The sequence below is a fragment of the Quercus suber genome, unplaced genomic scaffold, assembly GCF_002906115.3.
Source record: "Quercus suber isolate HL8 unplaced genomic scaffold, Cork oak 2.0 scaffold_189, whole genome shotgun sequence".
NCBI classification, from domain to species: Eukaryota; Viridiplantae; Streptophyta; class Magnoliopsida; order Fagales; family Fagaceae; genus Quercus; species Quercus suber.
The window spans coordinates 1,076,078-1,093,554 of record NW_027069647.1 but is presented as its reverse complement, the minus strand read 5'-3'; the positions used below and the strand labels follow the sequence as shown (position 1 = coordinate 1,093,554).

At 33.9% G+C, this 17,477-nt stretch overlaps 1 protein-coding gene across 1 annotated transcript; it reads left to right on the top strand.

The window, feature by feature from the left end:
* Positions 1-11,408: 11,408 nt before the first annotated feature.
* Positions 11,409-13,150, top strand: LOC112003408 (uncharacterized). Its single transcript, XM_024035594.2, has 4 exons — positions 11,409-11,875; positions 11,975-12,039; positions 12,164-12,225; positions 12,524-13,150. Exons 1-4 carry the CDS (start codon positions 11,731-11,733, stop codon positions 12,981-12,983), a joined length of 732 nt encoding a protein of 243 aa, XP_023891362.2. The 5' UTR covers positions 11,409-11,730; the 3' UTR covers positions 12,984-13,150.
* Positions 13,151-17,477: the final 4,327 nt, after the last annotated feature.

Sequence of the window (17,477 nt, the reverse complement as noted above, 5' to 3'; positions counted from 1 at the left end):
GAAAAAGAAACAAGGAGTCGCCACCTAGTTTTATGGTCTAGGAACCATGAAAATAGTGCCCTTACGTGGAAGGACTAGTCTTACTACTAGAGCATGAGTTTGGAGATTAGGTACGATTTTGGGAAGGTGTTAGGCACCTAAAACCATACGACCTGTAAGTCGGCTTCCACTCATTATATCCTATGTCTTAATCCTATTAAATGCACATTCAATATTGCATCTTAACACACACACAGAGACTAGCATACATCAAAGTACACAACATGACATTTCATGGCAAACAACTTATTCAAACAAGGCAACAAGGCAACAAGTGTAAAAAGCACAAACATGGCAAGATTCAAATGAACATGTGATTACATTAAGAACAAATCATCAAATAAACATGGTCATATCAATGCATGTTCATGTGAATGCATGTTTTTCTTCATTGCATCACAGCACCTATGGCATCAATGCATGATCATGGTATTAAAATAAGAAAAGGAAGGAAACCCTAATCTAGCATGTTGAAGAAAATAAACAACTAAACAGAGGAACTGAGTCTTAGAAAGCATAAAATAAAACAAAACATAAGCATATGATATGAAAGAAACAAAGAAATAAAAGCAAAAAACCTGAATTAGAGTTTCTGAGTATGAGCATGTGTGCGCATACATAGGCTTGCGTATGTAAGCCAGTTGTATGTGTACGCATACCAAGAGCCTGCATACGTATGTAGAAGCATGTGCATGTAAACATGGCCAAAAGAACCCTAACCAGAAAGCAAGAACAGAAAATGAAAGAACAACGAATCTAGCAACCTAGCATGCTTTAAAACATAAAGACTAAGTAAAACTAACCTAAACAAACATATCTAAACATAAACCAAGCAAGGAAACAAGATTAAAAACAAGATTAAAGTAGAAATGCAAGAAAAGAGTTTTGAACTTAATATTTCAAATAAGAAGCTTTTCAAGCTTGATTTTGACCGTTCCCCTCAGTCAATCTATTCACAACCAAAAAACAATTATTAGTAAACTTCAAAACTTGAGGATTAAGACTAGAAAATGTCCCAATTAAAATAAAATTGACTTGATGATGTTTTGTGAAAAAAATCCCTCTTTGATTCACTATTTCTAGTGAAACTTAGGTTTTTTCTTAGGATTTTCTGTGTGTTTTGGAAATGTGTCATGTATGGCTATATATAGTGAGAAAATAGGAGTTTGGGCTCCCAGACGATGTGGGATTCATTCCAAACCTCAATATTAATGCAGAAAACATGTCTTTTATATGTTTTTGAAACCCTAGCTGTGTGTGCAGGTCTGTGCCTGCGCACGCATGCATCAAACTTGCGTACGTAGGTACTGGCCTATGTATGCAGGTTAAGGGTTTTCTTCTTGTGTACACAGGTTCTGGCCTATGTATGCAAGTCAAGGATATTCTTGGCCTTTTACTTTCCAAAAAAAGATTTATTTGCTTATAAAAAGTTATATTTTCCATTTTAACACATCTCAAGTCAATTTGTAATCTGAATGAGCACTTTATACCAACCTTGGGCCTTAGAATTTCGACATCATTATGGAACGAGAGCTCGAGTCGTAAGGGGTACAAAATGCGGTGTCTACAAAGGTTAGGGTTTGTAATTTTCTTTAATTGAGAGAGAGAGAGAGAGAGAGAGAGAGAGAGAGGCTAGGATTTGAGTTTAATGAAAGAGAAGGGATAGGCTTTGAAAATATATTAGGGCTTTGTAAATTAAATTTATTACCATGGACAATTTTGTTAATTGGAGAAGTTATTATATTCCCTACCAATAAGCAATTTTTTTTAAAGAGTTTTAACTTATGACGTTCGCTCCTGATGATATCACCTTATCATCAAACTAAGACACCAATCGATTTTTAGTGTAGGCGAGGATTGAACCCCAAATCCATAGTTTTAAAAACCGGTACGGTGAAAGAACCTGAAAATGCGCCAATTACCAGTTTTCTGGTCGAACCAGGGTCTGACCGATGGTCGAACCAGTGACGTCATAAATAATTTAATTATTATTTATTTAAATAATTTAAATAATTAATAATTTTTTAACATACTAAAACTAACAAACCAATAGTAATAAATATGTTTCCTTAAAAAACATACAAGTATTTAACATTTTTTTAAAGAATTTAACATAATAACATTACAAAAAAATCATCCTTAACATAATAAACTTTCAACAAAACCAAATAAATAAGTTCATTAGTCATTACATTTACATCCAAATGGCAAATAGCAAATAAGTTCATTACATCCAAATAGCGAATAAATTTTAAACGAAGAACTAATTAATAAGTTCATTACATCCAAATAGCAAATAAGTTTCAAATAGAGAACTAAATAAATAAGTTCATTACATTCAAATAACAAAAAAGTTTCAAACAAACAACTCCTAAGTTTTAAGGTTCATTTGATGACACAAGCCTCATTTGTCGTGAAGAAAATTGAAATCAATATCATCATGTGAACCAAATGCTCCACCACTATCATCATTATCATCATCCTCATCCTCATCCTCATCTTCTTCATCTTCAACTTGAATAGGATAATTTTTATATCTAAATCTGGGAAGAGCATCAAGTTCATCACCAAATGATTTTAAATTGATGTCATCATCATCCTCAATCATTTCATTGTCCATATCTATACAAATTCCAAAGCCAAGGAACAATAAATGAAATAACAATTCAAATAGTCATTTCTCATAAATCATAAACAGAGTAATTAAAATATGTAACTAGGCAATGAATTATTATAAGCTAACCTCCTTGTACATGGCTAGATTACCCTTCTTCGATTGGATAAGCTCCCCCTTCATATAATGCATTCTTTATCTCCTCATGATTAAGAAATGGAGGTTCCTTGTCTTCCACTACTCAAAATTCTGTTTTATCAATACTTGCATAATTGATAGGATCAAAATTGAACTTATTCATTTTGACTCTATATCATAAGATGAGCATAATGAATAATTAGTAACCAAATCACTTATATTTCACAATCACAGAGAACCCACTTGACCAAATCAATGAATCACTCATATTTCCCCACAAAAAGCAAAATCAATGGAATAACAAAAGAAAAAGAAAAAGATTAAGAGAAAAAGATTGAAACAAAGAGATTATATAATATATACCTTTCTTTCGATCAGTAGTTATAATGAACATACACAAGATCATTAAGTCGTTGATGCTCCAATCTATTTCTTCTTTCGGTATATATTTGTTCGAAAACACTCCAATTCTGCTCACATTCTGAAGAGGCAGTTGTTTGGCTAGAACTTATTCATTTTGACTCTATATCATAAGATGAGCATAATGAATAATTAGTAACCAAATCACTTATATTTCACAATCATAGAGAACCCACTTGACCAAATCAGTGAATCACTCATATTTCCCCACAAAAAGCAAAATCAATGGAATAACAAAAGAAAAAGAAAAAGAAAAAGATTAAGAGAAAAAGATTGAAACAAAGAGATTATATAATATATACATTTCTTTCAGTCAGTAGTTATAATGAACATACACAAGATCATTAAGTCGTTGATGCTCCAATCTATTTCTTCTTTCGGTATATATTTGTTCGAAAACACTCCAATTCTGCTCACATTCTGAAGAGACAGTTGTTTGGCTAAGGATCCAAATTACAAACTTTTGAAAGGTTGGAGCACATGATCCAAACAACCTTCACTACTCATCTAAGTTCCATATACACCACAAAAAAAGATACAATGAATTAATAAACATAGTTATACTTATCCCAAAAAAATAAAAAAGATTGATGATCTTTAAAACATATTTTCATTTTATTATTAGCTAAAATAAACAATATCTTACCCAGCTGAGATGTCTTGGCTGATTCTTGAGTAAGTTGGGTTCCAAAAGTTTGTCCATGCTCTCGAAATAGCTTTAATTCCTCCACCAACTTCATTCAACAAACTGAAATTTTTTATTCAATAACATCAGTCACAGCAGATGTGTCTTTAGCCTCTTATTAAGAATGGATGGATCATATTGGAATGCAGGATTCAACCAACAAGCAGCAGTATGAATATCTCTATAGAATTGAGTATCCCAATGATCCTTAGCTGATTCTTGAGTAAGTTGGGTTCCAAAAGTTTGTCCATACTCTCGAAATAGCTTTAATTCCTCCACCAACTTCATTCAACAAACTGAAATTTTTGATTCAATAACATCAGTCACAGCAGATTGTGTCTCTAGCCTCTTATTAAGAATGGATGTATCATATTGGAATGCAGGATTCAACCAACAAGCAGCAGTATGAATATCTCTATAAAATTGAGTATCCCAATGATCCTTGATAATATTAAACATAAGGCTCCCATAATCTCTTCTTGTCCTTGAATTTTTTTTTTTTATTCCATCAATTGCTCTATACATGCCATCATATACATAACCCATAGCTGGTTTTTCATCAAAATCAACAATGAGTAATAAATGAATCAATGGTGACGCAATATGCACAATTACATGACAATCATTCCAAAATTGATTGTCAAGAATGATTTTCAACATTGCCTTTGCTTTCTTATCTTTTGCATATCTTGATTCAACATAAAATTTGCTAGTCACCAATACTTGTAAGTCATGCTTATGTTCCTTAAGACTCCCTAAGGCAATGAAAGTAGTAGCAAACCTAGTTGGCCCTGGACGCATAATTTCCATTCAATTTTTTCTAGTCCTCAACCAAGCTTGCAAAGCTACATGGTTATGGATGAACATGTGATCTTGGATGCACGCTTTGCAAGTTTATCTACGTGATCCATCTTCTTAATATCCTTTAAAATTAGGTTCAGGCAATTTGCTGCACAAGGTGACTAACTAATATTCCTATATTTTCCACACAAAATTCCTCCAGCAGCTACATAATTTGCAATATTGTCAGTGACCAAATGTACCATATTTGCAGGACCAACCCAATTAACAATTTCATCAAACAAGTTACTTAAAGTAATAGCATCCTTAACCAAGTTAGAAGCATCAACAGAACGTATAAAAATAATTCTGTTAGGACAATAGACAAGGAAATTAATCAATGTTCTATGCCTAGTGTCAGTCCACCCATTAGCCATTATTATACAACCAGTGTCAGCCTAATATGAATGATGAGAATCAACAATCAATTGGACTTCTCTTTTTGCTTCTTTCAACAAAGGCACTAGAAGGGCATGATAATTTGGGCCTCTATGTTTAGGACCATAAAGAAGCTACAACATTCAACTTAGATTGATAATAACTATTATTCACAACATTAATTGGAATGCAAGCATCATACATTCATCTTGCTACAGCCATTTCAGCCCTCCTCTTTTTTTCTTTACAAACAAGCACACTTTTAATAGAAGGTTGAGTTCCCCGTGTTGTTCTAGGAGCGAAGTAATTACCAATGTCACCAACCTTTCTCTTCCCAAGATTGGATCTTGATGGCAAACTACTAGGACCACTTCTATTTCCCCTATTTAACCCCCTAACTCTAGGAGTAACTTCTTGGACATCTTCAAATTCTAGTGAGTCCTCTAATGGCGAATAATTAGTACTTCTTGATCCTTTTTTGTTTGTTCTTTAGACTTAGAAATTTCCTTCAAATTTTCCACAATTTGAAACCTAACATCATAAGGTAAACCTATACATGTAGCCACATCGCCTTTAATTCCAGCTAGATATCTTTTCATCCTATTGATGCCCCATCCTTTATAAACTTTCCCATAATGTATGCATCTATAACTACTTTTTCTCTCTTTCAATAATTCAATTACATGATCCCATGCGGGATCACATTTCCCTCTCATAGATGAAGAATTAGAATTAGACCCGATTGTAGAAGAATGTTCATTAGATGGTATAGAGGCGGACTGCATTTCACTCAACCATTTTATCAACAAATAAATCCATCAACACAACATACACAAAAAATACTCTATAAACTATATTTCACAAACAATAATGCTCTGTAAATTAAATCCACAACATACACAAAATCACAAATAAACTAAAATGCTATGCTAAACTAATAATTGAAAGAATAATTAAAAAGCCAAAAAAAAAAAAAAAAAAGATCAAATGAAAGAAAGAAAATCAACAATCAAAAGCAAAGGAAAAAGGAAAATATGTTCAATACTTAATGAAGCCACTAAAGCAGAGAGTAGAGCACAGAGGGCGAGACCGAGACCAAAGGAAAAAAGAAAAATCCAGAAGCAAAGGCCATGATGATGAGAAGTAGATCAGACTTCAGAAGCCATGAGGGTGAGAAAGAAAAAAAAATTGAGAGTGAGAGAGATTCAGAAAGAGGCATGAGCTTGAGTGAGACAGAGAGGCGTGAGAGTTTGAGATGAGTGAGTCAAGTGTTTTTAGTGTTAAGATATTTAGTTTTTAGGTTCCCTCTGTCCAAAACGACGTAGTTTTAGTCTAGGAAAAAGTAAAAAAAAGGGTGTAGTTTAAGTTTTCAACTTAACCGACCATTAACCAGTTCAACCATGTCGGTTCTTGATTTTTTGCTTGAACCAGCCGGTTTCTAAATTTTTCCAATTTTTGAGTGATTTTTGGCTATCACCCATAACCAAATTGGATTGAAGGCTGGTTTTTGGTTGAACCGGTCGGACTGGCTAGTCCGGTTTTTAAAACCATGCCCAAATCTCTTATTCAACCATTAAAGACTTTACCAGTAAGTAAAATAAGATTACCCCCATTTAGTAAAGTAATGAGATTAGGGAAATGTGAAATATTTTGTAATCTTAGATTATCATAATCTCATAAACAAAAAATAAAACCAAACGTTGTAATGTTCAAATTACAATAATGTGACATTGATATGATTCACATCATAGCATACTAAACACCCCATTAAGATCTTGATAGATTAAACAACGATGATAGCTTTAGACATAGTACAATTGTTATTGTTAATTTTTCAGCTTAGCCAAGATGCTAAGCTACAAAAAGAATTTTGGTTGGGCTGATAACTTGCATCTATAAGACTTTCATCTACTAGTCTCTTTGTCTCTAATTACTTTGAAACTAGTATGTAGCCCCGTGCTACCGCACATGAATGGATATATTATTAATCATGAGTTTATTCATGTTTAAAAGGCTCAGTTAAGTCTAAATTCATATTATTAACCAGAAAATTTCATTAACAAAACTTAGCAGTATATATATTTTACACAGAAATATGAACCTTGGTGACAATGTTTATCCAAAAGATCCATTCACGCTTTTGAATCTTCAATCTCTATTGGTGATTGAAATTTTCGCAGCTTAAAAAATTTTAAATTAAAAAAAAAAAAAAAAACCCTCAGAGTTGTACTCATTTTGTAGTTTTACGATGGGTCATTTTGTAACATGATGGGCATTTGCGTGAAGAAAAAACCTCTGAAGTTCCACGACTGATAAAAGAAATTCTCTCCAATCTCTTTTTATAGAGAGATGGGTTTATACGTATTTTTATACATCCTTCATAGTTGTATTATCACGAAACAGGTCCAATAGATTTAGATTGGTACTACCAATTCCCAAAGCATGAGTGTTTAATGTGTTATTAATTTCATCTCATTGGCTTCTGCACATGACAACAAAATTAAAAATAATTAGATTGTACACGTGTATTGTAAAATTGGACTCCAATTTCAAATTTTAATTGAACAATTAGAATGATAATATATGATAGTAACAACAATAGGAAAATTCAAACAAAATTTCGGATTAAATTGTAACAATTTGAATAAAAAATTCCAGTAGAAAGACAGGGTGGAGTGATCCACTCCAAGAAGGCAACCAAACTTGCATAAATATAGAATAATAAATTTCTCTTTGGAAAATTTACATTGTTCATAACCTTTATCTTCACTGAAAATTTTAAAAACATAGTGACTCACATTTGCCATCTAGACATCTACAGCCGAGTTCTCTTCAATTTGCGTGAGATTCCATTGATCACTTAGTTCCTTTACAGCTTACAAAAAGTATCATCCATCGGTCCACAACAGTGCTTTCTTCGTTGTTATAGGTGCCAAACCTAAACAAAAAGCCAAATATAAGGATAGTGAATTTTAGGCATAATGTGTATCTAATCACATATTAGCAATTTATAACAAATGTAAAGATGCAAACTTTGTAAATGAATAGTAAACAAAACTCAGTGTCAAAACCAAGAAGAAAGCACTTTAATCCGAAACTCAGTGCAAATGTAAAGATGCAAACTTTGTAAGCAATTTATAACAAAGATGCAAACTCTGGCTTTGCTATCTTTTCGGAAATTATGCAATGTATCCAAATCAAGTTCTTATCATCGATATTAATCTCTTTGGTTTTCATGTTTGACTACAAAATCAAGAAAAAACTTAATTAGCATAGTAACTCACTTGACCCGATACATAGATGTGGTTTTAATTAGAATGAGTCCACATACATTTAGCCATATGATGCAAAATTCAACTTCAATTTCAGATTCTAGACACATGGTACAAAATTAGAACTCTAATTAGGAATTCTAATTTGAGTTTCTCTCTGCTTCACCTATTATATATATATATATATATAGATAACTATTTTAAAAAAATTTAAAAGATCCTCGTGTGTATAAAATAAAAAGTACTTAAGTTATCTAAGGAGTTTTGGCCTAAGCTTGGGCGCTACAAAAAAAGTTGCTATTTGTAAGGGTTATATGTCGTTACAAAGAGTTTTATTTTATTTTTTATTTTATTTATTTATTTTTGATAAGGTCATTACAAAGAGTTAGATACACAAAATATTTTACAACTTTTTAAAAAATTGTTATTGTGATAATTTTTTTACTAATAACTTTTTTAAAAATTCTTACTGTGATAATTTTTTTACTGATTCTCATTTAGGTTCACCACAAATATTACTTTTTCACTTATTAATAACCACTTATCGCATCAACAATATATACAAAATTTGGCCAAATACCATCTTTGGCCAAAATATTTTGCAATCTACCACTGTTTTAAAATAATTCGTAATCTACCACTTTTTTAAGACTTGAGTTTATGAAACTTGAGTTTAACATGTAACTCAAGTTCCAAAAACTCGAGTTCTATAAAAAAAAAAAAAAAAGCCACAGTGGCACTTGCTGACTTGGAATTTGTTAATTAAAAAACTCCATGTGGAACTCGAGTTCCTTGTAAATAAAACTAGAAAATCAAGGATTCCAGGTTGAAAAGCTATTTATGAGAAGCATCCCATTGCAAACCTAGCAACCAAGACGCCGATCTACTACATCCCCCCACACCACACATGTCAATCTCAACACCACGATCTGCCAAATGTCCCAGTAACACAAACAACATTAGGTTCCAAAAGAAAATTACCAAATCAACAAAGAAAAGGGTTCTAACAAGGATTACCCAAACTAAGAATCAACTCATATCAGACCAAAGACAATGAGTTGAACCATAGAAGAGCATATCAGTACCCAAGGAAGGAAATCTGGCGATGGCGTGATGATCGGAGCTACAGTTGGTGGCTAAAAGGTGTGTCAATGGGTTGCTATAGGAAGACGACTAGAACCACGATAGAATCATGGTTTGGTGACAATAGAATAGTGTTGCAAGACAGTCACCAGAGCTAGTTAATGATTCCAACTAGCGTTTGTTGTGGTCGTCGGATTTAGGGGGAAGGATCGGCGATGAAGATTTTGATCTCTAGTGGCAAAAGCTTGTTGGTTGTGGCTAGTAGGGTGAGTGGCAAAAGGTGGCAAGGCAAATAATGTGTGGCCGTGTGTGTGTTGTGGGATGTGGTACTCAAGTTTTATAAACTCGAGTAACATATTGCATAGAACTCGAGTTTCATAAACTCGGGTTCCATGTGGCATTTTTTAATTAAATTAATTCACGTCAGTGGCATTTTTTATAGAACTTGAATTTTTAAAACTCGAGTTCCATGTCAAACTCGAGTTTCACAAATTCGAGTTAAAAAATGTGATAAATTGCTAAATACTTTGAAAACAATGGTAGATTGCTAAATATTTTGACCAAAGATAATATTTGGTCATTTTGGCCTACAAAATTTTGTACAAAAATTTCGTGTTTTTCCCAAAAAAAAAAAAAAAAAAAGAGAAAAAAAAAAAAAAAAAGAGAAAAAATATAGCATTTGCAATGGGAATTGATCTGGTAAGAGCATTACCATCAGGTGTGCTAAATGTGCCAAATGCCAAATATTTGGCATATTTAGCACACCAAATACAAAAACAACCTCCCATGAGGTGTGTTAAATGTCTCAAAAATATGAGACATGCTACAGTACGCTCTCAAATATGAGAGCGTACGGTCAACAATTGCATTTTACTGTTTGCCTTATTTAATTCTTTTTTCTCTCTCCTCCTCTCAGTTCTCTCTCTTTCTCGGGCATTCTGAAACCATCTCTCTCACTCTCTCACTCTCTCTCTCTCTGGGGCACTCTTATCTCCGTCTCACCTCGCCTAGGCTCATCGCCACGCCCACGCCGTCTCGCCGTCTCGCCTCGCCCAGTCTCGCCGTCTCGCCTCGCCCAGTCTCGCCGTCTCGCCGTCTCGCCTCACCCAAGCTCATCGCCACGCCCACGCCCACACCCACGCCGTCTCGCCTCGCCTAGGCTCATCGCCACACCCACGCCCACGCCGTCTCGCCGTCTCGCATCGCCCAGTCTCGCCGTCTCGCCTCGCCCAGGCTCATCGCCACGCCCACGCCCACGCCGTCTCGCCTCGCCCAGGTTCATCGCCACGCCCACGCCCACGCCGTCTCGCCTTGCCCAGGCTCATCGCCGTCTCGCCACGCCTAGGCTCGCCACGCCCAGGCTCGCCACTGATCATCGCCATCTCGCCACTGATTTGGTGGATTTGGGATGTGGGTTTGTTTAATTTGGTGGATGTGGGTTCGGTGGATGTGGGTTTGTGTGCCGTTGGTGGGTTTGGTGGATGTGGGTTTGTGCGCAGCCGATCTCTCTGGTTGTTTTTTTTTTTTTTTTTTTTTTTTTTTTTTTTGTGGAGGTGGCGTTGGTGGATGTGGGTTTGTACCGGTGGTGGCTGTCGGTGTTGTTACGACAGTGGTTGTTGGTGGCCGTTATTGTGGCAGTATAGGTTGTGCCGTTGTTGTCGTCGTTGCCGATGAGGATGAGAATGAGAAACATAGGGAGAAATTTTACTGAAGTTTTTTAATTTTTTTTAATGATATTTTAATGGGATGGATATATTATTTTAATGTATGAGATTGAAAAATAGAACACCTGATAAATGAGATGTTATAAAATGATGTTATAAAATAGTAAAATAGATTTTTATGTGTCAAAATGACATTTTTTATACAACAGCTCTTATGAGAATGCTCTAAAGGCATAGCCAATACATGCAATAATTACTCAAAATGAGGCGAGAGAGACAACGTGATAGCCCAACGGTCAGAAATGTTTTAAAAACCCTATTTGCCGTGGCGTTACAAAAATCTCTGTAGCTCCTTCAAAATCCAAACAATCACACTCACTACTCTTTCACGATCTCTCTCCCTCTCTCTGCTCAAATATTCTACATTTCTTCACGAAGATAAGATCAAAGCGACTACTCAGACATAGGATCGGAGCAAAGCTTACTCAAATCTTTTTCTAATTCTATTTATCTCAAATTACACGATAAAATTCCACTCCTGCTTTTAACTCTCTCTTTTTTCCTCATTTTGTAGATCAGTTCATCAATTTCAAAGGCATGGAACCGGAAAAAATTGATTGGAATAGCGTGGAATCCATATTTGTGGAAGATGACACCTACGAGAACTTCGATGCACCTCGATGGGTCGATCTCTCTGCTCCAGACGAACCCATTGACGATCAAGCATGGTTCTGCAATCCAGGTCATACCCACTTACTCCATGTTCGTTTCGCAAGAAAGCCAAAGGGAAAACGAAAATTATGAATCCTACCCTTATTTTTATTTTTTATTTTTGCTTTAGGCGTTTCAGATTGCAAGCATCGGAAGAATGCAGAAGATTTTTTTAAACCAATAGCCTATTTGAAGGTTTGTAAATTTTGTAAACTTTTTATGTAATTTCAATTAGTTTTCTAAGATATCTATACAACTAATCTAAGCAAAGCTTGTCGAATTCTAATTCGGTTTTTATTTTTATTTTTATTTTTTTCAGGCTAAGCTTCTAAGATCAGTGTCCATTTCAGAAATGCTTTCTTTCACGGATAGGAATCGGAGGTATATTTCAAATCCTAAACCTCAAGGAACATGCAGGATAATCAATTGTTTTAGCAATAAGTTTAAAGATATGACAAATTCCACAATGTTTTTCACAATGGTTAGGATGTTAGGTTGGGATTGCAGTACAATAAAAGTGATGTCAATGATAATCCTAATGAAGAAGATGTAATCACAGTCTCCCCCACCTCAACAAGTTGTGAAATTTGTTGTGTTTGTAACATTGTTGTTATTTCAAATCATATCCAAATTAAGCTAAGTTTGTTAATTGGATACTATTTATTTCTTGTTCCTGCAGAGATGTGAAGCTGAAAGAGAGAGAAATAAATTCAACTTCAGCTGCTGCAAAAATTCCCAATCCAAAGTCTTTGAAGACTAAAGGATCCAATAAAGACAGTGAGAACAAGAATCCTAATGTTTTTGCTCCTATTCCTAATGGTAGTATGAATTCAAAGAAAGCAGCAATGAAGCCAAGCACAGAAAAGAAGAAAAAGAAGCATTTGGATAGTGAGTTATTGGAGAATTCGTTCAAGGATGGCCGAAAACCGCAGCTAAAGAGTACTTTCTCAGAGCGTAATCTGTTAACTAGACAGGAAATTTTGAATCAAATCACGGAATTCTGTTTTGAATTGAAGAAATTGGGGATGAAGAGTTGGAAGAAACCAACAGCGGAGAATGGGTCGGGTCAGGTTTTGGGTGAGAGAGTTAGAGAAAGAGAGAGGATGCCTCTGCTAGTGAGTAAGCCTAAAGCAATGTAACACAGGAGAAAACAGAGGAAACAGAGGAGGGAAGTTTTTATTTTTATTTATTTTTATTTAGTTTCTCATTAACTGGTTAATTAATACGTTATGTTAGAATATAGAACAATTTTGGGCTTTTTGAATTTTAATTTTTATAGCAATGGATTTGATATAGTATGATGCAATTAGCCTATTAATATTTATGGAATGGATAATATGGCTTCAAACTAATAATATAGGATAAGTTCTTCGATAGTTATAAGTTAAAAGGACAGTGTAGCTAAAGAGATAGTGTTTCTACATTCTAGCTGTGTACAGTGAGAATTTGGTCAAACCCATTCTATTAGGTGCTGACTTGGATGAATATATAGGCTTCCCTTAATAAAGGAATTTTGCTTACTTGAAGGATTCTTTTAGTGCTATGAGGGTTTTTCCCCACTTTGAGAAAGAATATTTTTTGAGGCTATGCAATTCTTGGTTCCGTGGTGTTTTTCTTGTTGGTTTTCCTTGAAATATGTTAGAGTTCTTAATCTCCTTTACTAAGAGAGAAAAAATGTGAAATGAGGGGAAGGTTTCAACTTGTTGGGGTTGAGTGTTTTGTGGTTTTCTACTTAGTTCTTTGAGCAAGGGTACGTGTTTGGTCTTGGGGCTTACATTGAATGCCTGATTAAGTTCAGGAAAAGAGAAGGAAGAACAACCATACTAAGATCAACTGGGTGCAAGATATTCTTTTTTGTTTTACCAAGCAATTCTTGATGTACACCAACCCTTTCATGCTTGATGACATGCCAAGATTCATGCATCCAGTTAACCCTGCAATCACTAAAGTCACTTAAACACAGCTTTGAACCCTCCAAACCAAGAATTCTCAGGTTCCCTCTTGAAAACTCTTGAACTTGGGTCATGGAATGAAGTCTTGTGATGAAACTTCTTCTTGCTATAGTTATATGCTGGTAGAAAATTGCGAACTCCTAGTCTTCCTTTGAGTTTCAATCATGGCTTCTCTAAGCTTTGGCCTAAATTTTCAAAGCAATAGTCTTTTCTTTCAAAAATGAGATGAGAGGTGAGGGGAGTGAAGGTCTTGTGTTTCCATGATCTGGTAGCATGAGTGAAGCATGAAAAAGTTGGCCTTCTTCTCACACGGCTCTTAATCTCTCTCTCTCTCTCTCTCTCTCTCTTTTTGGGTAGAAAATCTCCTCCAACAATTTTTTTTTTTGTCATGTAAGTGATGATGAATTTGTTCATTAAGGGAACTAATTAAGCTCCTTTTGCTAGTGCCCCTCGCTCTCAACAAGTGAGACTTCTCCTTTATTTTCCTTGTTTTTTTTAGGCCACCTCTATATTTGAACAAGTCCAATGTCTTGTTCCTTTGAGATTTATATATGGGCCTTCATTATTTCAATATCCCAACTGGTTTAAGTTGCTTTTTGATGGATTTTCTTTCCAAGGTCCATTTTATGTAAATATTGACTTTTCTTATGGTGAGGTGTGGAGGTTTGGGATTAGTTAGAACCCATTTTGTAAAGTAGCGAACTTGGGCTTGCAAACCCATTTCATATACAGAAGAAGACATGGGCCTTGTGGCCGAATTTATGGAGGTAAAGGTTTTAGGCTTGCGAACCCATTGTGTGTACCATTGAAAGCTGGGGTCTAAGTTGAAAACTTTAAGGGTTATAACGCAAAAAGCCCAATTTATGTAGCTTTAAGGGTTTTGGACATCCCTTTTAGGCTTTAATTTGGTTTGGCCCAAAGTCCAATATTATTTTTGCAGAATTCTGTTGATATGGTTCGGGCTGCTAATGAAACTGAGCCCAATGGCCAAAGGAAAAAACAAAGCATGAACTTATTAAATAGGCATTTCCTCGCAACGTGAATTACAAAAAATTTTCTTTGATGTAGTTTTACTCAAATGGTGCTGCAAATGTATCTAATCTACCAAACTTAAGTTGTCAACGTGAATTTTACATTTTTCCACCTTAAAAAACTATACTTCATTTTATACTTATCTCCTGAACTATAAGAATGTATGATTCAATATAACTAAATTTAGCATTATAAGACCAATTTACCTTCTACCATATGTTTTGGAGGGAGGGATAAATTAATTTTTTAATACTAAATTTCATTAAACTTAATCCCAAAATAGACAACAAGGGGTTAAGTATTAGAGTTATAACTTCTTTGGGAGGGGGGCGGGGGGTGGTCAATCGAACATTTCGATAGTTCAAATGAGAAAGTATAAAATGTGGTATAATTGAGTGTGAAAAAGTGAAATTTCTCTTAATATTTATTGTAATGACTTCAGAGGAATGCTTCTACGGTTATCCACTCAATAAATATAAAGATCAAAACATTTTGTGTAACTTTTTTTTTTTTTTTTTGGATAGGAACATTTCATGTAACTTTGGCGTTATAATACTAATAATAGTTTTACGTTGAAATGATATACAAAGAATTATCACAATCAGTGATAGAGTTAGAATTTTTTAAAATATTTTCTTGTTAGGGATGTAATTAATCTTAATATATATATACACGTGTGTGTAATATAATTACTTTATCTATCCATTATAAATTGAATATAATTGCTCTATTTATAAAAAGAATGAATATCGCAAAAGTATGTTATTAACATTTATATGTAAAATAATTTGAATAAATGTTTTTTTAATGCCCCTTAATTTATTATTAAATTAATTTATTGTCTATCAATGTCAACTATATGTGAAAATGTTGTGCTTAGTGGAAAAGTCAGGATTTGATTCTAAAGGACATAATTTATATATGCACATGTATATGCACTTGAAAACACACACACACATATTTTTTGAGATCAATATGAAATATATAAAGTCTTTCCTGTGTATATTAAGTGATATTTTAATATAAAAAAAAAAAACTCACAAAACAATAGTATATTCATTATAGTTAATTGTTAAGAAATTCTTTCTCAAAAAAAAAAAAAAAAAAAATTGTTAAGAAATTTATTGCATGACTAAGCTTCATTAAAAAAAAAAAGTCCACTTTTGAATAAAATGACTGTTGATAATTAGATAGACACCAAATACAATTTACTTAAATTTATGTCATTACGTAATTATTCAAAAAAACTATTGTTTATTACCCAACCCAAACTATTGTGAAATAGAATATATTATTATATAAAAAATTTTAATTTTGGAATCCAATATATCAGCCTTTTTTCTTTTCTTTTTCTCAATATTTTTTAAAAGATCATAATAATTTTTTTCCTTATGTTAAAACTTAAAAGTTAAAATATCAATTCATCACTATTTTTCATTTTCTTTCCATGTCATTGCTTTTTTTTTTTCTTTTTTTTTCTATTATTTTTTATACATTAATAAATTTGGAAGCATTTTCTTTCTTTTCTTTAAAAATAAATTTTTATGCATAATAGAGATAATAGTGTAATGATTATAAGATTCTATTTGTTTTCTAGAAACTATTTCATTTTTCTATATTTAGTAGTGACAGCAAAATAAGTTGAAAAAATATTTTTGACCACCCTTATTTAACTTCGCATGAGATAAATTGTTTTCTTTATTTAGTTTCGAGTGAGATAAAGTTGTTTTTCATAAAATTTTAGTGGAAAACAAATACTCCTATATTTCACATCAAGCTATTTCACATCAAGCTAAATAAGGGAAATTAAGAGATAATTTTCTTTTAATTTTTTTTTTAGTAATGCTACAATCACAAACTATTTTACAACATTTTTACAAAATGTTGATGTGGCTAACCTCTTATTGGTTTTCATCTAAGCCCACAATTAATACTATTTTTTCATTTACCAATAATCACTTACTACATCAGCAACTTGTAAAAAATTTTATAAAATAGTTTGTGTAGGGGTAAAGGCCCAAATCCGGTATCGAGCCTTGGGCCTTAGCCGAGAACACGGGTAATCTGAGGACGATTAAATATTAGTAAGTGGTTTAAGCTCGTAGCTTCCTGAGTATGATATTAATGGAAAGATGGTCCGAGGAGGAATACCTCCTCGGATAGGCTAAACACAGATCTAATGTAGATCCTAATGATCAAGGCGACCTTCTATGAAGCTCCTGTGGCAGGGATGTACATCTCCAGTGTACCAGAGAGTGGAAGTTAGGAAATATCTAAGGAAAAATTGCTGCCACCGCATTAAACACCCTACAACTAACTTTCTGGCCGCATTTATGTGGAGAAGACCCCTGGACAGTGTTGCCTTAGCTACCACAACTCACAGAAAGCCAAAGAGGGGTGTCTGATGGGACAAGCACTCAAGTAATGGTTTGGATGATCAACAAGTGGAAGACCAAGATCACTAAGAGGGAGATATATAATGCAAGAGACCCTTGAAGGAAGGAGGATCGGAAAATCATAAAAGAAACTCTGTAGCGATCTAGAACCGGACTTGTAATCAAACTTCAAAAGCAATATATAAGAATCAGTCTCCTTGAACTCCACCAAGGACCTTTTTCCTTAGTAAAAGGTCGTTATTTTCCTTTCTTT

Excerpts from the sequence above, each read along its gene's own strand:
- LOC112003408 (XM_024035594.2), top strand. The coding sequence starts at position 11,731 with ATGGAACCGGAAAAAATTGATTGGAATAGCGTGGAATCCATATTTGTG. Across the intron at positions 11,876-11,974 it reads AGCATGGTTCTGCAATCCAG|GCGTTTCAGATTGCAAGCAT; the intron begins GTCATACCCACT and ends TTTTTGCTTTAG. Across the intron at positions 12,040-12,163 it reads AACCAATAGCCTATTTGAAG|GCTAAGCTTCTAAGATCAGT; the intron begins GTTTGTAAATTT and ends TATTTTTTTCAG.